This window comes from Hyalella azteca, unplaced genomic scaffold, assembly GCF_000764305.2.
Source record: "Hyalella azteca isolate HAZT.00-mixed unplaced genomic scaffold, Hazt_2.0.2 contig10403, whole genome shotgun sequence".
In the NCBI taxonomy this organism is placed as follows: Eukaryota; Metazoa; Arthropoda; class Malacostraca; order Amphipoda; family Hyalellidae; genus Hyalella; species Hyalella azteca.
The window spans coordinates 49,383-73,604 of NW_025940445.1; the positions used below are offsets into that span (position 1 = coordinate 49,383).

The following is a 24,222-nucleotide window of genomic DNA, read 5'->3' on the forward strand; positions in this document are numbered from 1 at the left end:
ATTTTCATATTTTATTCATCAGTCCCACATCGTGAGCAGCTACGCGACTGACCTATTGCTGCGAGGTGCATAAGCTAGCACCGTCTGAGCCACAGCCTCACAGCTACCAGCGCCAGGCTCTAGCACGTGCAGCACGGGCGGAGGCAAGGCTGGCAGTGGCACCGCTGTCGTGTTAACCAAGTGTGTATAAATTTCTGTAATGATAAATAAGTGCGATTAATTCCTTTTCTTTAAGGTAGTGACGATGATGATGATGTATGACAAGCAGCGAATCACTCGAGATTCAATTTGTCAGTTTTTGTAAAGAAAGATTCCACCCCCTTAGAATGGGCGGTTTTTCGCAAGAAGTGGCAGGAGAGAATCAGGCGGAAAGGCACGGAAAATCAGGTCAATCACTTCCAAGCTGCCAAGACAACACCGGCTGCTCAAGGACAGTCAGAGGAGATGGAGGACAAGTAATTAGTAGGAATGATGTCCGTAGATTAAGGCCTGTAAATAATGTAGGGAGTAACCGCATACATCAAAGTGAAAGCTGTCTCTTATACACATCTAGATGTGTATAAGAGACAGAGCTAGCACCGTCTGAGCCACAGCCTCACAGCTACCAGCGCCAGGCTCTAGCACGTGCAGCACGGGCGGAGGCAAGGCTGGCAGTGGCACCGCTGTCGTGTTAACCAAGTGTGTATAAATTTCTGTAATGATAAATAAGTGCGATTAATTCCTTTTCTTTAAGGTAGCGACGATGATGATGATGTATGACAAGCAGTGAATCTCTCGAGATTCAATTATGTGTTGAGTAGCACTTCTGTCCTTATGGCAGGTGTCAGAGCTGTCAGCTGCGTATGTACTGACGTTCCCTATGGCAGGTGTCAGAGGGCAAGGTCGAGATCATGGACCCGGAGTTGAGACGTCAGCTCAGCCTGTTGACGGAGGACCTGCGTTTTGCTGACAACATCGTCAGGCAGGTCAGCGCTGCAGGGGATATATATTTCCTCGCTTGACAATAAAGTAACAACTGCAATGTAAGGCATTTGTTATTGTGTAACTAATGAGATATTTCTATTTGCTCAGACTCTCTGTAATCGGGATTTAATTTATCTTCTATTTCGATTAGGATGTTAATGCCAAATAAATCGTTAGCACGTATTTCTTGTACAGCCTTAAACAACTTCACCGTATTTTGAACGTATATAAGTAATTATTTCACTCGTTTGCTTGAATCGCAAATTCACTAAAAACTTAGAAGCAAAGAAAACTCCACAAAAGTTCATAGTATCTTTAAAGAAAACGTTATCGAGCAACGGCGCTGGCCCATTTACTGCAAGGAGAGCATGCAGTAAATTTGTTCTCAAAAGCTGCTAATAAAGATAATTAGTACTAGATGGCAGAATTTAATTTCTGCCATCTAATAATAATAGATAATTTTTAATACTATATATAATACAGAACTGAACTAATTTCGAGAAACATCATGAGTGAAGTCATAAATATGAAATCTGGAGATTCCAAAAAGTATCTGAACCGACCTCAAAAAAATCATTGTATATTTTTAAGCAGAGGCCTAGTTTGAATTTAGCTTTTAGCTCTTACCCGCTTGAAATTGTAAATAGGTAGGTTTTACAGCTTAGATTTTTCGTTGTTTTCTTGACTGTACTAATCACTGATTTATCTGTGTTCTAGAATTTTCGAACTGACGATGGAGCTGGACTCCGAAACGTTTTCTTTAAAGGTACTATGAATTTTTGTGAAGTTTTCTTTGATTTTAAGTTTATGGCCTAAAACAAAATCAGTTTTTGCTACAGCCGGAATGACACAAAATGAGTGGACTTAATGATTCAGCAGGAACATTTATGGGCAACTGTTGTTTGTGTATTGGATGTTATCTGTACTAGGTGGCATCCTACTTTGATGAGTCTTAATAAATCATGCCACTCTAAAAATACTGATAATTTTTAATTTATCTTGCTTTCATTAAAAACGTACTCTGTTAAGGAGAGCATGTACGTCAAAAATCTAAAATTTGAGACTTTCTGGTGTTTAAGCTCGTTTTAAAGGCGCAATAATTGAGCATTTAAAGAGCCCAAAGCCATGTTTGTGCGTTCATTTGTTCGCTCGCGACAGCCATGCATCTAAGCTCTTGGATAGAACCAATACCTTCAATGATCACAAATTTCAGTTATTTGGCTCTCCTGAAAACTTGAAATTTTCATCTTAAAAATATATCTCCTATGATTTTCAAGCTACAGCATTGAAAGATACACCATTCGATTCGTGAAGACCTGATCTAGTGATTAGCCGGTCACTTTTTACGGTTTCTTTTTTGTTTGGATTATATATTGAAAAAATAGTGCGAGGTGAGGGGCGAAAACTAAAAATATCACATAAATTACAACAAAAATGAAAAAAGTGATCGGACGATCAATAAATATGGTCTTTACAAATCGAATGATATGTCTCTCGATGTTATAGCACGTTAATTGAATGAGGAGATAGATTTTCACAGTACCCCCTTTTTGCCGTTTTCTATAAATTTCACGTTTTATTTCATTTTTTAGGAAAATTTACATTACTAAAAAATCTTGGATTTTTATTTTACACAAATGTACAAAGTTTAAAAACGATCCTTCCGTGAATAAAAGCTTTTTGACGTACATGCTCCCTCAAGTGCGAAATTTAAGGGCGAGCAAGTCTGGGTGGAGGTTTTCTTTGTTTGAGTGATGCACGGTTGTTTGAAGTTTGCACGGTCGATTTTGTTGTATTATATTGTATTTGTTGCAGCTATGTCTATTTCAATTCAAAATCTCCAGTGGAAAGTTGTTGTACATTATGGAGAGGTCATTGGAGAGAATGACATCGTGGTCCATGAGGCTGTAGACGTGTGTGTTTTGGTAATAGCGGTGTGACTGTCCATGGCAGATAAATGTGAGGAAAGATGTGGACCATCGATGGGTCTGTCGCGTGTTGAATAGTCTTTGCTTGGAGTCTTTGGAGCTACAATACATTTTGATGGATATAGATTCATCCATGCCGGTTACTGTAATGAATGGTTCTTGGTATTTCACGAATTTCACTTCTTCTCGGGCCATGGTCTCTGGTGGTTTGCATCGTTCAATATGGATTGTCACCGGTCATCACCGTCACAGTGTTCGGTTGTTTGGTGAAAGTCGGTTGTTCGACTCAGAAGCGTTTAAAAAAGTTAAATATTTTAGCAGATGGACGTATATCAATAATATAACTAAAGATATAGTGTCGATGGCAAGATTTCCTTATAGCGATAGGGATGATAAAAGGCCGAAGCCCTTCTATCGAGAAATGCTTCCTGTGTGGGGTATCGAGCAACGGCGCTGGCCCATTTACTGCAAGGAGAGCATGCAGTAAATTTGTTCTCAAAAGCTGCTAATAATAATAGATAATTTTTAATACTAATACAGAACTGAACTAATTTCGAGAAACATCATGAGTGAAGTCATAAATATGAAATCTGGAGATTCCAAAAAGTATCTGAACCGACCTCAAAATATTATAATCGAGCAGCTTCATCTCGAGAACCTCGACGAATTGAACTGGCTCCGTGACACCCATGGCCACACCGTCAAACCCCAGACTATACTGAGCAATGGCCATTGCAAAGAAGTGGGAGTTCTGCGAGAGACCGGTGTAATCTGTAAATTTTGCCCCAAAGAAGGTTGTAGACATTACATTCGGGTGATTGCAGTAACAACTACGACATTGGACAGCCGTTTCTCCTACCACCAGAGACAAGCTCACAAGCAGACCAGGTCTCAAAGTATTAAAATCGAGCAGCATCATCTCAAGATCGTCGATGAATTTGACTGGCTCCGTGACACCCTTGGCAACAAAATCAAACCCCGGACTTTACCGAACTACGGCTCCTACAAAAAAGCGAGAGTTCTCCCAGAGGCCGGTGTATTCTATAAATTTTACTTCAAAGAAGGTTGTAGACTTCTTCACGTTATGGATTACATTAGGTTTATTGGAGTAAAAACTGCGACATTGAACTGCCGTTTCTCCTACCACCAGAGACAAGCTCACAACCATACCAGGTCTCAAAGCATTATCAACAAGCAAGTTCATCTCAAAATCGTCGTTGAATTCAACAGGCTTCGTGACACCCTTGAAAACAACGTCAAATTCCAAACCAAGAGCAACAAAGGCCCCTGCAAAAATGCGGGAGTTATCCGAGCGGCCGGTGTAGTCTATAAATTTTGCTTCAAAGAAGGTTGTAGACTTCTTCATGTTTAGGACAACATCGGACAAATTGGTCAAACAATCAAGACACCGAGCCGCTGTCTCATTAGCTACCTTCAAACTGGAGGGCAGGTGAACCACGCGAGACAAGCTCATAACCAGACCGTCACTCGCTTTGTGCTGAAGGTACTCACCAGCATCGTGATCAAGCAGTGGCCCGACAACAACCGACCGACGATAGCTGAACCCCTCATCTCTACTGATTGGACTTTCGCGGGTGCGCAGCCGTAGACCAGCAAATTAATGCTCAAATCAGCCCTGGAGCCAACATTAACCATCTAAATGCTATAGATGCACCTAAGCAGCTGTAGTCAATTGACCTATCTCACCACACGAACTTTAAACCAACACTGCTTCAGCACACAAGCTGCTACTCCACAATCCACATAGTTAACGATCAATAGGTTGTTCTCCAATGCTTTATAACCCATACCATCACTTCTTACACATGCTGTTATCCTAAGTGTTCGCTGACCACACTGCATTGCCGCAAATGTGAACTGTACCAAACGGTAATGCGTCATCGCCTTACTCCGCAAGACGTTAACCCCGCGTCACTGTTTCCCTGCCTTACTATCCCCCAGCAGCTTCTTCCCCCCACACTTACCCCGACTCTCCACCATTATCGCATGGCTAACTGGAGGCTTTTCTCGCAGACCTTTGATGCTTATCCGAATTAGGTTAGGTTAGGTTAAGTTAGTTTACAACTCGTATAAATCCTCTTTTCATAGCGTAATGCAGTCAAGTGAGCAGAAACTAAGAAAAGCCGTCCGGCAGTCGGTGAAAAAAAGGCGGGGAGACGGGGTAAGCGTGGAGGTAGAGTTATGCTGGGGAAAACAGCTGCGACGAACGGACGGGCTGGAGTGCTGCCTGTGTATCAACAGCGGTATGGCGTAGGGAGTTGCTTACCGAAAATCGTGAGGAGGTTGGACGGCATGGGATAGAGCTGTTGGACGGTTTTAAATACGGCGTAGAGCGATTGTATTGGTGGCTTACTTCTCATTAGCTCGCTGGTTAATTTCTATGAAGGGGATTTGTACCTTTGGCTTTTAACATATAATCCCTTAGTCTACTCTGCCCTTTAGCAGACTTACGCACGGAAAGGAGGATGAAAGATATGCTGGTCTTGGGCAATGCTGGCCTCTGGCATGCATCCCGACTCCAGCTATCTATTTTCTGACTCCGGATTTGTCTGAACTCTGAGTTTTTCCGAATAATTTTTGGTCCAACATTTTACTGTGTATCCTATTTACTTATATTATGTACTTATTTCCACCAAAATGTCAATACTTAATGCCTCTTCTAACTTGGAAATGAATGTTTGTTGCATTCGAAACATCGTTAATAAAGAAAGACTACTTCCTGAAATTTGCCTTTTGATCTACCGTCATCTGAAGAAAAGTTCCACTCCCTGATAATGTAAATCAACTAATTCTCTGGTCATCAATCGCACGTGTATAATAAAGATAAGGATATAACTGCTAATTGGTTGCTAATTTGTTCCTAAATAAAGAGGAACATGTTTGTCGAGTGTTCAGAATACAATCCAGTCATAAGCGTTTGTAAAATTCTGAGTAAAATTTTGCCATTTTCCTGCCCTTACTTTAATAAGTCTTATAGTAAAAAATTAAAGTAATATTCCAACATTGCAAGGCTCTTGATAATTAAAAAAATTAAGTGACCCAGAGCACATCACTCTTTCGAACTTTGTTAACTCATAATCTGTATCTGTAATTTGGAAACAAACGAATACTGACGAAGGCTTTCGTATTTTCCCTGCAGAGGGGCAAGTTCTATCGGTGCTTCGAGCTGGATTTGAAGCATGGATTTGTCCGCAACGGCTGCCAGAGCTGCAACCCCTTCAGGCGTCCTGATGCCGCCCTCGAAACGTTCAACCCTGGACCTGCAGGGAAATAATTATTTAACCGCGGCAGCAAATAGAGCATTGAAAGAATTTTAGATTCGCATCGCCTTCACACGGGTACCGCCACCGAATGATACAAAACACGACACTAAAAATCAAAAGAATGAAAATATTCTACGAGCAGGGTTGCGCCATGAGGCCAACATTGCTGAAAAAATTGTCAGACCATACAATTATTTCGGACGTGAAACTCGCAGTACGCCTATGAAATTTGGAAACAAAAAAGTTCAAGGAGAGCGTCTCGGTCATATTATAAAATTTTGACTTCTCGGAGTCTTTTCAGGCTCATTCTAAAAGGTCCAAGAATTTCACATTTAAAGAGCCTAAATCCATGCTTGTGCGTTTATTTGTTCGTTTACGACAGCAGTCGAAGCGTGGACAAAATCTATACCTTCAATGATCACAAATTTCAGTTTTTTAACTCTCCTGACAACTAGAAATTTTAATTTTACAAATTTTATCCTCCTATGATTTTTAAACTGCAGCGTTGAAAAATATACCATTCAATTCGTAAAAAAATTCAAAATATACTATTCAACTCTCGTAAATAAAAGTTATTTTGACCGAGACGCAACCTTTAACTTGGATTTTAAATGTATTAAATAGTTTCAGAAATCACTCGAACGAAAGCTGAGAATTTGCTGCTATTCAGAAAATGTAATGAACATAATCACTAATGCCAGCCACCCAGGTAGATACTTGAGCCGGGGCCGGCAGGGCAGACATAACATAACGGGCGATCTATCTCCAACCTCCGTTTTTACCCCAGTGCTGTCTTAGACTTTTAGAGAAAGAGTCCAACAGCTAGAAAAGGCTGTTTGGCTTTGCGTTAAGGGTTGTCTGGCAGAGCAATCAACCAAACACTTATGCTGGCCTTTAAATTACAGAAGGGTTTCGAGGAAGGCACATGGAGGATGGTTGCTAACAAGGGAGTTTGCATCATGCTCATTAATCTAGAATATGTGACGCAAATCGATATTTTGTGTTTATTTCCTGCTTAGCTCACATTTTGTGAGAACTATTTGACTATTTTGTGGTCAACTGGATTCAGAAAAGGACTTCCGGCGTGGAGGTCTCGGGTTCGACAGAGCCTGACCCTCCACGACAGAGTCGCATGTTCCTTCTCTGAAAGCATGAGGTATATTAAGTAAAGCTTGTTTCTTACAGAATAGAACTTGTCAATTTCGAATCCACGTTGCATTTCTTGATATTATGGAGGAATTATGCAACGTGTGGAGGAAATATCCGACAAAAATCAAATGACAGAATCCACGTTCGCTTAACAAGTGAAAAATCGATGATATCGGCGAATGGATTAATATTATTTCTTCAAATCGTCGTCTCAATGCGTTTTTCTCTAATGGAAGATGCGCGATGCAGTGAGTGTGAGAATACATCCTTAATATAGGGATAAAATCCGAACCGCGTTAGGTTATCGATCAAAACCAAAAAATGAAAGACAAAGAACAGATGTGTCCAATAATAGCGGGATCATTAAAAACTCATGATTTGAAGAGGAATCTTAGTAGTCTTGGAGATCTCCTGCTTCATCGACGTTTTTTGGAGCGGTGCTGCCAAAAATATTTCATTGAAAATTTAAATTTCTTGCTTTTTGCTGTTAGTAGAAAATGTAATTCTGAGATATGCTAGCTTTAATGCCAATTTATTAGCTTCAGTGGATTCAAAAATTAATTAGCCCATCCTTGCAAGCGGCTGTCGTCGAGCATCGTAAAAAAGCTGGGTTTGCAGCTGACTCACCCGCTGCCGACCAGCGGCTGGAGAAGGTCGTCGCACGGTTGGAGTTCACGGCACATGAAAGGAAAGCGAAGGTACATGCATCCACGGTGATGCAAAGCAATCTGCTGCCACGTTGGTGTTTCCAGAACTTCCGGTAATGCATTCACGTCTACAGTCATTTTGTTAGCGAATGGTAACATCAAAGCAACCGCGTCCAAGTCCCGACCTGCAAGAGATAATTTCTTTTAGAGTATAGTTCTTAATGCAGAAAATTGAAGTGATGTCTAACATGTACGCGGTTTTTGGTGCTCTTTGTCGCTGACTATAACTAAAATTATGTTAGAGAACCTAGATTGTGCTTGAAACGAACAGTTCTCAATTGTGACCGCTTCCTTCTATCTGGCGATTTTCACATTTGCCAAACACGCTCCCAGACCATATTTAATAAAGACTCAAAATAGGCGAATCTTACCGCTCGTTATCAAAAACTGCCTATCTTCTCTCCGGGTGACTAGCGCAGCTTTGTCAGCGAGCTTCTCCTCGCTGGGGCGACACAGCAGCACCTCCCACCAGTCCCGCGCTGAAGCACCCGCGTCCTGCATCACTTGCTGTATCGCCGGCCACTGAGCCTCGATCCGAAGTCCCCGGCGTCACTGGACTGTAGCTGTTCGAGGACTTGGCTCACTGCTTTCGCAGCTCTGCATCTTAATGCAGAAAATTGAAGTGATGTCTAACATGTACGCGGTTTTTGGTGCCCTTTGTCGCTGACTACAGTATAACTAAAATTATGATAGAGAACCTAAATTGTGCTTGAAACGAATAGTTCTCAATTGTGACCGCTTCGTTCTATCTGGCGATTTTCTCATTTGCCAAACACGCTCCAAAACCATATTTAATAAAGACTCAAAATAGGCGAATCTTACCGCTCGTTATCAAAAACTGCCTATCTTCTCTCCGGGTGACAAGCGCAGCTTTGTCAGCGAGCTTCTCCTCGCTGGGGCGGCACAGCAGCACCTCCCACCAGTCCCGTGCTGAAGCACCCGCATCCTGCATTACTTGCTGTATTCCCGGCCACTGAGCCTCGAAGTCCCCGGCGTCACTGGACTGTAGCTGTTCGAGGACTTGGCTCACTGCTTTCGCAGCTCTGCATTCGGAGGAGATTCAATGCAGAGCAATCATGTGGGGAAAACATGACACGTCACAGATTGATTGTATCCGAATATCAGAGACAACTTACTTAAGACGAAGTTTTAAATATTGAACTCGCATGTAACGAACGATGAGGATCAAAATGGTAGAGTAGTTAAGAAAAAGTTTTTCGGTTTAAACTATAGTTGTCGCCCCATCCGGGCCAAATCCTCCCAAGAGTGGTTTTCAACCAAGTCACTCGTCCAGTGAAGTTCAGGTCATTCAACGATTCAGCGAACAAGAGGTTTCCAATGTGACTCATTGCACACTTAAGAGTCATTCGATGAAAACACTTAGCGATGTCAATGTCACTCGGGCCATTAACTCAGTCTCGCCAAGCATCTCACCCAGTTATTTTAGTGTTTGATTGGTCGCTGCGAAACCCTGAGTAAACCAACTAACACGTGGAAGTCTGGTTCACCCACTCCAATTGCCCACTTAATACCCAGTGCTGTCATGGCCATAGAGGCAACTCATTTGATGGACTTAATTAGCCTCCCTGATCTTTCAACAAGTGTGTCACCTAGAGAAACCGCCCATTGAGCCCATCGTTATCAAAATCATTCGGAGTAAGCCCGTGACTATCCATAGCGTTCACCGGACAAAGGAAATTTGTCTGACTCAGCTACTCACCTAGCAATGTTGTGTTTATCTTAAATTCATACTGACTCAGTTTATATAACAAACTTTGCCCAGGCGCTTTCAGTTTGCGTTTTTCATGTCTTCCACCCAACATTGCACAACACAGCAGTCGAAGTCTCTTTACACGGGGCAAGTTTTAGCAGCCAGAATTAACGACTACAACTAGCAGGCCTATAATTTACCGGGCCAGTAAATTTATACACCAAGCCTATATACTAAAAAAATTTAGATGCGCGCGCGACTCTGCTTTAAGGCCACCTAGGACTTGGGGAGCGCGTAAATCTATATAGCCGCTCTATGTCCGTTTCGGCTCAAGGTTTGAAGGACAGCTTCTGATCTGATTGCAAGCTTGGTATGACTTGGCTCAGACAGTCCTTGTCATACTCACAGGTAACTATAAAGTCGGAGATGGGATTCTGACCAGAAACTGATTTCGATCGGGTGGCCAAGCAAACCCAGAATAACTTTACGCCGAGTGTAGCTACTATTCGGCCACGGCCAAAGATTAGGCGGTCCCCGAAATTTGATAGGGTAGTCGTTGTCCGTACTTTCTCATCTGCAACCGCGCAGCGTGTTATTAAAGACGGCCAATGACTTCTTAGGTGGGATAATATCGGTCTATGGTAATATTATTTCGTAGGATCCCAAAATTTGATGGTTCATTCCTGGACACCACTATCACTAGAATCATCGCCATCAAGACACCTAATAGGATTCGTCATACAAACGAGTCTTACTAGTTAATAGTAATGCAAATTGAAAGAATAGATTCTAGTATATCGTTGTCATGAATTTATTTGCATATTGAATTCCTTATTTTTATAATTTAGTAAATTGGGACTGACATAAATAGCGCCTTCTAAAATCGTTAGTATTTCTGGCCAATGATATGCAGAGCAATATTCATCCACAAGTAAAAACTTCATGTACAACCGTTTCATTTCAATTCCAGCAACCACGAGGCGAAAAAATGATACACCAGATTGGTTCTAAAGTATTCAAATTTACCGAAAGTTAGGTACAAGCTAACCGTTATTCTATAATACGAACCATAGCAGAATTCACTCTCAACCAGTTAGGACGCCGTTACTCTGTCCCGTGACCAAGTTCTCGCTGCTCACCGGCGTCTAAAAACAAAAATGTTTGTTCCTATTTGCCGCTACTCGTCACTCCTGAAGCAGATTACCCCTCCACACGCGGCAAGCAGCTCAAAAATTATCCGCAGCTAATATTTTTTGGTTATCCTGTCAACTAAGGCTTGTTCCGTTTACAGGCAATATACATATGTGGGTCTACTTTTCTCCATATGCTTAATTATTTCCTATGAACTACACATTCCTGGCTTCTTACTTGGCCTGGCAGCTGGTTTTGGGAGTTCCGAGATCTCATAAGCTCACAAGAGATCAACGATGTTCGAATTGATGGCCTTCTTAGACGAGATCATGGTTAGATTCCAGGAGCTGTGTTTCACCAATCAGCATGAGTGGGTATCCGAACGTCAGTAGCAAGTTTTTCCCAGAAAGAATGCTTAACGTCTGTAGCGTTTGGATTTCAATGCAATATTGCCTTGTAAAGCTGAAACCAGTATACATTTAACTTCCTGGTACATTATATTCTAAATAATGTACCATAATAATAATAATAAATAATATAATAATAATAAATAATAATATAATAATAATAATAATAATAATGTACCATAATGGGCCATAAAATGCCTGACCACGGTTATGAGCCATCTTTCTAACTGGATATACTTATCCATTGGTATAACATGAATGCATTTCCCTGATACACTTGCGCATCGCATGCTCATTAGTCTTGGAACCTAAGAACCCTCACCAAGTTTAGGTAAAATCACCCTAATAGCTCACCTATTGAACAAAAGGTCACCCAATTCACTCACGCTTCGGGGTCAGTGAGGACTTTTGTCACATGAAGCTTCACGAGGCCACCACTGCTGAGACCAGAATAAAGGCCTTTGAATGTATTAATAAACTAATTTGCTCGCAATTGTTATGTGCTAAGAAGTAACTATGTATGAATCATAAAATATTTCTATTGAATGAAATAATCTTTTATTCGACTGATAAAAATTTATAAAAATTACATCACGGGTATTTTTGAAGTCGATGCATATTCAACAATTGAGATAATTTCACACGAGGCATTATTCTGTACGAAAATGATTGAATCTGAATTAATGTTGCACTCTGAGGATAATAGTGTATGTCAGTATGTTCTTTACATGTATCAAATCTTTTTAGGTTCATTTTCTAACACATGGATAATTTACAAATAATTGGAAGCATGAAATTAATCAAAATATTTATATAAAATATTGTTCAGTAATGCCCTGCAGGCCTTCAACGAATTTGGTAATCATGTATCGCTGTCCGAAATCTTAATCAAATTTGTAAGTTGCCATTTGATAGGGGCTGCGCGAGATGGATGCATTCGGTATTTCTAGTAAAAATAAAGTGTTTTTTTATTTGTTGGCTTCTTCTCACATTACAAAACAAAATAGTTTATTAGTGGCGACATGTGTCGAGATTTACGTCAATGACTTGCTGCTAGTGTGACTGTCGCAGCTGAGACTCACGCTAGATGTGACTATTGCCATCAAGTCGCACAACCCGCGTCAACCCGCGACACTTGTGACCTGCTACTGAAGCTCACGTGTGTTTTGTGATTCGCGTGCGACCGACATCGGCGCTCCTGATGCCATCGCCTTGTAGCTGCACCAGCAGTTGGCGCAACTCATCCTCATCCAACTGGCAGCGTGGCAACAATAACTGATCCAGTCTGGACATGAAACAACAGACATTAGGAGTAATACCGCTCTTCTCTTCTCAAGAAAGCAAATTGTTGTGATTAAAGGAAATTTATTCGTTGGTACTCTTAACAAAATTCTTTTCATTACACAAAGAATGATAATTAGTAACCAACCTTCTGGTGCGTGGAGCGATTGTGCGGATGGCTGAGGCTATAGCCTCGCAGCTGCCAGGCTTTGCGCCCCTAACCATCAAATCCGGAAGTGGCAGGGCCGGTAGATTTACCCCGCCAGATACTGCCTCGTTGGTCTTGACTCCAGTGTCGTGCCCCTCCTGACACGGCTGTGGCTTGGACACCGCAACCCAGGTAGCATCAAGTGGCCAAATTTGCACGACTGAGAAAAAAACAATCAATGCTGCGTGTGGCATCATCCCTCATCTGAGATGATTACCAGCTTTAATCCACCGGATATCGAGCTTCCATCTTGCAAAATTTCCTTCCTACACCCAAAATTAAAGTCAGGTTTCATGCAGCATCGATTTCACCCCAGCCTTCAACTTTCAGGAATCCGGCTCTCAGCTATCAAGTCAGTTATATCTTTCTTACAGTAGTTTACAGTCAACACTAAGCCTAGTTGGATGGCCTCATGTAGCTTAGTTACGATTCCTTACCCCGAATCGCTTCCAGCTCACATATGGCACGTTTTCAAGATGTCATCCAGCACGGGTGAGATCTTACATGACCTGATTTAGCATGACAGTTAACACTCACCTGGCAAGGTTAACCATCCGTAACCTTGCCAGGGGGTTGCTTTTCTATTTAGCCGTAATTTCGTGTCTGAATTGATGACGATCACCTGCTACCCTCAATGATTGTTACGTTGGGTAATGGCTTGTTAAAAATCTCATTTTATGCCTAAAATTCCCCACCAAACCGGACTCACCGAGCCGCTTATATCTGCCCTGCAGGGAGTGCAGGTTGAGTGGGGCGGGGAGTGAGATGAACAGTTGAGTTGTGGCCGTAGAAACAGAAACTACGGCAGCGACGGCGCCCGCACTGCCGATGCCGCTTCTCAACTCAGTGAGCTGACACCTGCACGACACATCACAAGTACAGTTAACGGTTTACCTCAGTGTATCAACTCCCGTATTTTCCATTCATACGTATATTCCGCACTATATGTTCACGCTACTTTTTTGTTCCATGTATGATCTTGGATGAATTAAAGCGTGTATGATATTACAAAATTTTCACAACAGTTTGATGCATATAATTTGCACTCCTTAGTTATGCATACAAAATATTCTACACTATTTAAAATATCCCACTCATGAGCCCAAGTAAAATTTGAATTCCGTTTAGGAACAGATCAAGCCCGCCACAGTCGGCAAAGAGGTGGACATGCGTGAAGTAGCCACCTAATTAGCTAATTAATCATTTCGTGACTGACGGGACTTCTCGGCCCCAAACCATCAAGTCCGACAAAGAAAGTAAACTTTCATGGATCGAAATTACCAAAACAACTTAGCTTCTATTTCTAAACTTAATTTTCAACCTTCACAAACCATGGAATCGTAATATCGAAACTCGCTTAAGTACACGTTGCGGAAGTTTCTCGTCTGTGATTGGTAAGTTAAGTTTGAAAAGCCGTCAGTGATTGAATGACGGAATTAAAAATTCTCAACTATTTTTTATATTACGGCTATTGGTCCCTTAGTATAGACACGACCTCGGATGACTCACTGAGCTAGGTTGTACTGTGCGACCGGCTCAGACTGAGTTTCATCGCGTCCGAATGCCTCTTCCGATGTTCGCTTCACTCCACGACGATCTGAATGACTGCGTGGAAAGAATGTCATTTCAACCAATTTTATCAGCCAAATTATAGATAAAATTACGACTTTTCGATCCATTTTGGCCATGCATATTTTTTTAATAAAGAATTAAATGTCGCATCTGGATAATATCCCATTACGACAGTGATTGTGGATGCCCACTAGAATAGTAACAAAAGAGGTACTGTGGCAAGCCTCAAACAATAAAACATACAAGTATCCGAAAACGTGTTATACGAGGCGTGTTTTTAGATTAAGTTCCCTTATTAAATTACGCCATCGTAGCACTGCGATCAACGTTTAGCGCATGAGTGTTATGTAGCTACTTCTGTTGGGAAGCCACATACGCCATAATGGAAACATCGGACCCAGTCTAAATCTGTTCAGGTGATTTTAAAACGTCTTATTTTATTGGGGATCCAGCCGACTGCGAATTGCGTGCGTTCCTATAAGTTCAAGGCTTCATCAGTTGACATTTATATCAGAATCCATGAAGAGTATGCTGAAAACATTTTGCAGGATTTTTCGGAAATGGGTTAGGGTCTTTAAAGATGGTTGCAAAAAAATTCACGATAAGCAACGAAGTTAGAGTACTTTAGCCATTACCTATGATCTGATTCAAAAAGTCGAATGTAAAGTGAAAGAGAGCAGACGATTCACTATTTCGTCAATACGGTACTTACTTCAAAAACCCGCCTCGTAGATAACTATAAAGCCGACTCCAGAAATCGGTGGCTTACCCAGGGTTGAATGCGTGGACCGCACCTAGTATGTCAAGGAGAGGCTCCTCGGAGTTCATCAGACGAGCTTTAACATAATGAGCGGCTGATCGTTCCTGGATGGACTTGTGAGCAAAGGCGTAAGTGGTGGCAGTTTCCCCAGACAGCGATCTCTTCACGATGAACATCACGGAAAGAAACACGTCTGACTTGATGTCCTTGTCGCCACAGTGGGACTTTATTTCGGAGTGGCACGGATGCTTCACATGCAGGAACTCGTTTTCAGTGAAGTTGATCCTGTCACTGACAAGAAACTCTAAAGCGAACTTACCAATGATCACGAACAATTTGTCGAGTAGAATGTCTATCTCGTCCACATTAACGTCACTGAGCTTTGTAGCAAAGACTGTCCTGTAAAGCTTCAGTGTGGCTCCTGAAACATCGCTTGCGCTTCTCCAATTTTTAATTGTTTCTGGAAAACGCAGATATATTGCGCAGAAGTGTAACAGCGCCATTGGTGTAATGAAAAGTGCCCTGATGCGCGGGTCCACTTTTGCAAATTGTTCAGACATCGTTCCAGCCATAGTAGGGCCCTTGTTCAATATTTGCTCATACCTCTCTATAAACTCCTTTTGATCTTGCAACTTTGAAAGTGGTGCCATCTTGTACTCTGAAAAATGACCATTGTTCATAGAGAGAAATTGCTTTAGTTTTACAATGGCTGAAGGACGGCTTGTAATAAGAATTCGGGAATTAGGGTGCCACGTTTCCTGAAACAGTTCACGCATAACTGTGATCGACTTGTCGTTGTGCTCGTCAAATCCATCGACCAGAAACAAAACGTGTAGACGTGAGAGTACCTGGAGAACATCTTCTGCGCCAAGGTTCATGCAGACGCTGCCAAAAATTCCCACAAAGACTTTATGCAAACTTTCTGCTGTCCTATTCCGACACTCGATGTGGACAAGCAGTTCGAAATCGTCCAGATAGTCTGAGTCGGTTTTCTGCACTTCAATGAACTGCAGGATTATGTTCTTGAGCAGAGTAGTCTTGCCAGCTCCTGCTTCACCTGAAAGTAGCACAATTTTATCACTTGCATCGAAGACAGCTTGATATTTGAAAGTGTTACTTTCCTCGTCTTGTAGTGTAATTTCAGGTGCGTGAAACACACCTGACCGTTCAACGCGGCCTGTGTCAAAAGGTAGATCTTCCTCCGTGAATCTTTTGAAACGAAGATTGGCAAACTCTTTTCCGTCTGTGAGAAATCTGTACATGTAGTAAGCTAACTTTCCACCAGCCGGAGAAACTCCACTTTTTATCTCGACTTAAATGATAGGTGAAATTCGACGGTGAGTCATGAAATGGTGTCCGTCCTGTCCTGCGCGTCATCTGATATCTCCGCGTATACAAGGCCATCAGGATGTTTCGGACAAATTTACTGCCGGACTCTCGGCCGGTCTCGAGGCCGATCTAGGAATTTTCACTGTTCCCTTTACCACGTTTTACTGATTTTAACTTTCAGAGCTGTTAAACTGTTAGGTACCAATTAAACCCAGTTTAGGCAAGGGGCTTTATGGACTAGCTTCCAGTGCTCCTATAAGAATAAATTAGANATCAACGAATATCTCCCAAAATAATGAACGCAGCTCGATGAAACTTGGTACGCGTATTCATTAGGACCCAACGGTGATGTTTAGCTCGTGAAAATTTTTCGAATTTCGCCTACTTTCGTGAGTTACATGGTGATATGTGTTGAAATTCGCAGTGAGCAAGGAATTTCTTCCAAACTTCTAAATAGATTTGAACGAAATTTTCAATATACATTCCTAACAACCAATCGGTGATGTTTAGCTCATGATAATTTTTTCGATTTTACTTTCGTTCGCGAGTTACACGGATGTATGGAGAAATGACCGGCACTTTTGAGGCCGATTTTTAAATTGGCATTGACAAAGAGTAGTACGATCGTATAACTCGCAAACAAATTGTCATGAGCTAAACATCACCATTGGGAGGTTAGGTATATATATACAAAATTTCGTTCAAATATGTTCAGTAGTTTTTAGAATTTTTTTAGTAGAATTTGCTTTTAGTAGAAATTTAGAAGAAATGTCTTGATCACAGCGAATTTAAGCACGTATTGCTGTTTAAGCCACCTATGAAGGTGAAATGGGTTAAAAACTCTCGTACGAAGATAAAATCGAAAAATTGTTTACTAGCTAAACATCAACGTTTGGTAGTTATGAACGTATATTCAAAATTTCGATCAAGTCTTTTCAGTAGTTCCTTGATTACTGCGAATTTCGGCCCGTATCGCCATCTAACTCACGAATGAATGCGAAATTTAAAAAAACTTTTACGAGCTAAACATCAGCGTTAGGTTCTAATGAATACGTGTACCAAGTTTCATCGAGCTGCGCTCATTGGTTTGGGAGATATAACTTGATCATTGAATTTAGAAACCAGCCCCGGGTCCGGCCATAAAATTGTCCGAGACGTGCCATCAGGTTCAACCAGTTGGCCATGAGTTTTGTGGGAGCGCAGCGGTGGGTAGCAAAATTGGCACATAAACCGGCCCTGGGCCTAACGCCAAGCATCAGCTTGCAATATCTACACATAGCCTCAGACCAATGAGCTGTGGGTAACTCCGGCTAACAGTAAATCCGCTTTGCACAACACTGCCACTGCTCCACAGCGCCGCAGCGCAACTGGCCGGAGCCCAACAGGCCCTACCGCAACAGGCGGCGCAGGTTAGGTTAGGTTAGGTTACGTTAGGAGTAGCTGTTGCGGTTGGGCCTGTTGCGCCCCGGCCAGTTGTGCTCGATCCGGCCTGTATGCGCTCCGGCCTGTAACTGAACGGCGCTGTTGTGGTGGGCGCTTTGTGTCAAAAGCCGTGCAGATGCCCGGCTGCGTTACGCTCGGGAAGGTATATGAATCGCACTGTGGACTTGGGCTATGCTGACCTCTAGCTATCCACCCAGTTTTGTTGCTTGCAAGCGTGCATGTGCACGTTCCCATTATTATTGACCCTTTCAGTTTTTTTCTCGTCTGTACGAGAATCTAGAAAGAGCGGATATTGGACACTATCAGTCTCTGATATTTGTATTTCACCTATCAGTTCGACTGTTCAACAATCATCCATAAGTTGGTCATACCACGAGTCCTATATATTTATATTAAGGTTTATTAAATAGACGTAATCGTAGCAAAATTCATCACGCTTTATCGTTTGTTTTATGTTTGCGATAGTAATTGCAGGCGCCTAATAAAAAAACTTATTTATATAATCGTGCTGAAGTCGTATTGATAATTCATATACAATTTATAAATACTTCTGCCGAATAAGTTTAAGTATTAATACCAGTTTATCACTGTTATTACTTGTTTGCAGTCACGATCTTTGTTTATAACCATAGAAAAACGTTTGTCTTGAAATTTACCAGATAAACACAAATTTGAATAACGATGAATCATCAAAAATTAGAAGATCCTTCCATTTTTATCGAGTATTACAATTTCTGCTACTTCTTTGCAAATTAAACCTAACTCTATTTAAACCAAACAAATTTTTAGTTCACAGTCCCCTAAAGTGCTGGCAGTAAATCCTTCCAAAAAACTTTGAACGAAAATAGTAGCGGTTAGTATTGGCTTGTACTAGTGGCTGCCATTACAGGTTCCGCGTAAATAAAGCTTGTCGGGAATTTCCGAGTGATTCCGTGTGTCCGTAAAAAAATTGTTTCCATCACCCTAGGTTAGGAAATATCAGTTGCAAAATGCTAGAGTTCACTAACACCGCAGTATTTTGAAAATGTGTATGCGCACCACAGTCAAGAATCACTACGTCAGGTTTTAGTGTACAAAGCACATGCAGATGTATATATACTATCAAACACGTTACTGAGCATGAACTACTCACCCGCCTCGCCAAAGCTACAACTAAGGAGTTTTAGGTTGCAAAGAGCGCCGTGAGTGACATAATAGCGTCTTTTCCATAAATGAGAAAATTCGCTAAAAAGCTATTATAGATATCTTAGAAACACATTATTCTTAAAATTCAGGGTTACTTAACTTGGCCTGATTTCTAAAGTGAGCCTGGATATTATTTCGCACGCGTGTGTTCAAGCATTCTTAAATTGAGATTGACTTATCAAACAAAAGTGTTTTTGATTTAAAATTTACTTATTTTTGTTGTTACCGCATTTCACCACAGACACAAATTTAGATTGAAGTAGATATTAAAAGATATGAGCTATTGGATATAAAAAAAATATTAATGGGCGTGAATCTTATATACACAATTTAGATCTTGAATAAATAACAAAACATTATAAGCATGTTACTCTAATTTAAGACTATAATTCAACTTGAACTTTCTCGTGGGAAATCATTGAAATAGGCAGAACTGGAAGTTTCTCAACGCATTACCGTTAAGTATAAACTATTCTAAGATTTGTATAATCCCATAAATTTTCCTACATTCTGCACATTGAAAGAGTAAATCGCAGATGAAGAATTTATTAAATACGATCCCTACTAAGGTCCCTGCTAAGGGTAAATACGGTCCCTGCTAGATATTACTAAATCCGCCTTATTGGCAGAGACACGATAACGTAGCGGCAAACAAAAACTGGAGCTGTTAGGGATCTTTTTGGGAGGAGCTTTTAAGTGACCAAACAAATTAACTTGCCCGCTAGAGGGCTTAAATGATGCTCATACTGTGCACCTTAACATTGGTGTTAAAAATGTTGCTTCCATTGTCAATCGTGAACTGTGCAATCCAATTGTGCAGAGGTTCATTGTTGAATTCACGACGAACTGTACTTAAAAATATCGTACAGGTTTGAATTTGGAATAAAACAATTTTTCTATATTTTTGTTCGGCTTAGCGTCCTCCAAAATCAATGTCACGACAATTACCTTATCTTCAACATCATAATTTTCAATTTATTATTAAGAACTAATCTATTAAACAGTGTTAATTTCTTTATAATAAATATGTAAAAGTGGAGGTACAGTGGGATATGGGGCGGCCAGTGTGCACTTCATTTATGTAATGTATTAATTAATACACAAGACAGTGCATTAATTGACGTGGCGGAGGAAAGCGACCTTCAATAAGTAAAAAAATTCGTGCGACAAATTTTTATAAATTCTTCAATTTTAGAGACAAGCCATCATCGGTATTTATGCTAGGCCACTGAAATTAAATTATTTACGAAATCATTAAATTATGTATAGTTTTTACTTATTTATAAATAAAATATCAATTTATTTTTTATTATATAACAGAAAATTATTATTTATAATAATTTGTTATATAATGACTAAAATATATAAAACTCTTTAATTATTTTGTGCTCTAGTTTTTAACTGTGCTATGAACAGAATTGTATTGTACAGATTTTGGCAAAAATTTGGTAATTCATCTATGAGTCTTTTAAATCTTCACAGATTTATGCCAGAAAAAAAATCAACTGCCTTTTAATAGGTTTCTTGATTAATAGTTCATCAATGTAGTTGTTCAATGTTATAATTAAACAGCGAGAACGTTAAAAATGATCAGTGAGAATGAGTAGGAATTATATTCATTTGAAATAGTCATATTACATCATAATTTATAGTCATGTTCTACATTCTATTGCAGAAGTCACTTTTGTCCAAAGAATTGGTACATAATAATGATGATAATAGTTTTTGTCAAGGTTGCTCAACAATAATATATTAATGTCTTACGTACAAGTTGGAACTTGGATATGTGAATACTTTGACGGGAGATTCGTTCGTGCGTACGACTGTACATCGTGATGAACGATGAAATTCGTCAAATCAAATCGTCGCGAAATTGACTATAAAAATATTAGGTATTACCGAAAATTTTCAATTCGGCAAACTCTTTCTTTTTTGAATAGTCGGAGGAGAATGTCAAGGATTAAATTATTGTAGTCGAACAAATTTAAAGTATTTTGTGTATTTGAGTCGAGCCGTTTAATAAATTTCTTTAAACGCAAGATCATTAGAGAATAATTAAACTCATTCAGCTGCCAGCAGTTTGACCACAGGCAATGAAAAAAGTCTAATCACGCTTACAAATGCCGCTTTTATATAGAGAACCACACAANAGTGTGAAACACCGATGAATCGAGATATTTCAGATCCCAGCATTACATGCAATTTAGCGCTAATGAAAGAAAATCGACTGATTCATTTGGGTTCATCGAGGTGAACTCCAACAAACGGCAAGGGAAATTATCACCTATAGTACGACAAAAACTTACAATCGCAACGATTATCGGCCTGTTCCCACTATTAATAAATAATTAACTTCTATTCGTGTATATGTCAAATTACGTTAAGCCCTTCATATAGTAACAAATGCGAGTTATCTGCTACAGACCGAGAGCCCCTAAGGCACTCCAAGATGTCGTCACAAGGCTCGGGGCTTGGTGTCCCTGCCGCAGTGTCCAGCTTCAGTTGTCCTCGGTAAAGCCTTGCCAGATCAGACCAGCTAGGACCTGCAGCGCGCAGGACCGCAGCTGGCATCTTTACCGTGATGAATCGAGGCTGTTCATACGGCAACATCAGCGCAACTGCCGACACGTCGCGAGCTGCAGGCAAACGGTGAGTTTGTTAGAGCCCTGCTGCTGCGTTGGCCTGGATCGAACGATGGAAAGAGGGGTGGTAATCAAAAAGAAGTGTGAAAGGAGAAGAGAGGAATAATGGAAAGAGGGGGATGGCGGGAAAGGGAATAACACTCCTCAGTCATGGTAACCTAATAAGTTCAGTTATCAATACTACGTGGTATTTAACATGAAGATTTGGTGATCTGAGCAAGTCCATCGTAGAAAACAATGAGTTTTTAATGACAATTGTATTGCTATTCACGAATTTAGTTTACCCTCATCCGTGCAAGATATAGTCCGTGTAATAAATACACGTTGATGTAATAAATCACCGGTGTATACGTCCCACATGTCAGCCTCCTTGATCGTGACCTCGGCCGCGTGCTTCGCCAGCGCAGTGACGTCAGGGCTCCTCAGCAGCACCGCCTGCCAGTCACCGCCCCTGGTGACGCCGGCGGCTGTGAGGGCGTCCCTCAGTTGAGGCCAGCGCCTATGGAACTGCATGGGGCTACAGCTGCTGTACAGATCCTGCAGTACGTACTGCAGAACTTCCAGCAGGCTGAAGCAACATAAAAGCAAAATTAGAGGAAGGCTACAGAATAAAAAGAGGAATAAAAACGTAATAGATCGTACAAATCCAGCAAGACTAATCTTCGGGCAAATCCAGGGAAGAAAGTAGACTTTCATAGATCGAAATTACCAAAAAAACTTAGCTTCGAGTTCTAAACTTAATTTTCACCCTTCACAAACCATGGAACCGTAATATCGAAACTCGCTTAAGTACACGTTGCGGAAGTTTCTCGTCTGTGATTGTTAAGTTAAATTTGAAAAGCCGTCAGTGATTGGCTGAAGGAATTAAAAATTCTCAACTATTTTTGATATTACGGCCATTGGTTCCTTAGTATAGACACGACCTAGGATGACTCACTGAGCTAGGTTGTACTGTGCGACAGGCTCAGGCTGAGTTTCATCGCGTCCGAATGCCTCTTCCGATGTTCGTTTCACTCCACGATGATCTGAATGACTGCGTGGAAAGAATGTCATTTCAACCAATTTTATCAGCCAAATTACAGATAAAATTACGATTTTTCGATCCCTTTTTGGCAATGCATATTTTTTTAATAAAGAATTAAATGTCGCATCTGGATAATATCCATTACGACAGTGATTGTGGATGCCCGCTAGAATAGTAACAAAAGAGGTACTGTGGCAAGCCTTAAACAATAAAACATACAAGTATCCGAAAACGTGTTATACGAGGAGTGTTTTTAGATTAAGTTCCCTTATTAAATTACGCCATCGTAGCACTGCGACCAACGTTTAGTGCATGAGTGTTGTGTAGCTAATTCTGTTGGGACGCCACATACGCCATAACGGAAACATCGGACCCAGTCTAAATCTGTTCAGGTCATTTTAAAACGTCTTATTGTATTGGGGATCCTGTCGAATTGCGTGCGTTTCTATAAGCTCAAGGCTTCATCAGTTGACATTCATATCAGAATCCATGAAGTGTATTCTGAAAACATTTTACTGGATTTTGCGGAAATGGGTTAGGGTCTTTAAAGATGGGTGCAAAAAATTTCACGATGAGCAACGAAGTTAGAGTACTTCAGCCATTACCTAGGATCTGATTCAAAAAGTCGAATGTAAAGTGAAAGAGAGCAGCCAATTCACTATTTCGTCAATACGGTACTTACTTCAAAAACCCGCCTCGTAGATACGATAAAGCCGACTCCGGAAATCGGTGGCTTACCCCGGGTTGAATGCGTGGACCACACCTAGTATGTCAAGGAGAGGCTCCTCGGAGTTCATCATACGAGCTTTAACATAATGAGCGGCTGATCGTTCCTGGATGGACTTGTGGGCAAAGGCGTAAGTGGTGGCAGTTTCCCCAGACAGCGATCTCTTCACGATGAACATCACGGAAAGAAACACGTCTGACTTGATATCCTTGTCGCCACAGTGGGACTTTATTTCGGAGTGGCACGGATGCTTAACATGCAGGAACTCGTCTTCAGTGAAGTTAATCCTGTCACTGGCAAGAAACTCTAAAGCGAACTTACCAATGATCACGAACAATTTGTCGAGTAGAATGTCTAAGATTCTGCTGTAATAAAAAGATTGTTAATAAAGAAATGCCAGTCCCCATCCACCCAGAAGAAAGTATTTTTACTCCTTTGTTTTTTATTTGCAAAATTAAAGTAGCTGATAATATGCACCAACAATGAGCAATAAGTTCAAAGTTAAGTTTCTCCAGCTCAAGAAAATTTTGTGGTTAAGAGGTGGAAAATACTTTCCTGGTCATCCGGCTCGGTAGGGGTTCTTAAAAATTTTAACTGCTGTTTGTGTTAATAGGTTTGAAGGCTCCACTGATCTCAGGATCTGTACTAATGCCTGACTATGCTTTTACAGATTTTCAGTCATGTATAAACAGTTTGTAGGCATTTTTTTCGACAATAATGCATGGCAGGTAGTTCCCTCAGAATGGCTGGTAAAACAAAATGAAGCAATTT

The 24,222-nt window shown here is 40.8% G+C and overlaps 1 protein-coding gene across 1 annotated transcript; it reads right to left on the bottom strand.

The window, feature by feature from the left end:
• Positions 1 to 549: 549 nt before the first annotated feature.
• LOC108667862 lies at positions 550 to 23,448 on the bottom strand. Its single transcript, XM_018154959.2, has 12 exons — positions 23,407 to 23,448; positions 22,638 to 22,733; positions 22,042 to 22,268; positions 21,484 to 21,694; positions 13,479 to 13,627; positions 12,710 to 12,929; positions 12,440 to 12,565; positions 11,667 to 11,717; positions 8,854 to 9,074; positions 7,952 to 8,156; positions 6,027 to 6,172; positions 550 to 692 (listed from the first exon to the last, which is right to left on the bottom strand). Exons 3-12 carry the CDS (start codon positions 22,211 to 22,213, stop codon positions 550 to 552), a joined length of 1,644 nt encoding a protein of 547 aa, XP_018010448.2. The 5' UTR covers positions 22,214 to 22,268; positions 22,638 to 22,733; positions 23,407 to 23,448.
• Between the last annotated feature and the right edge of the window lie 774 nt (positions 23,449 to 24,222).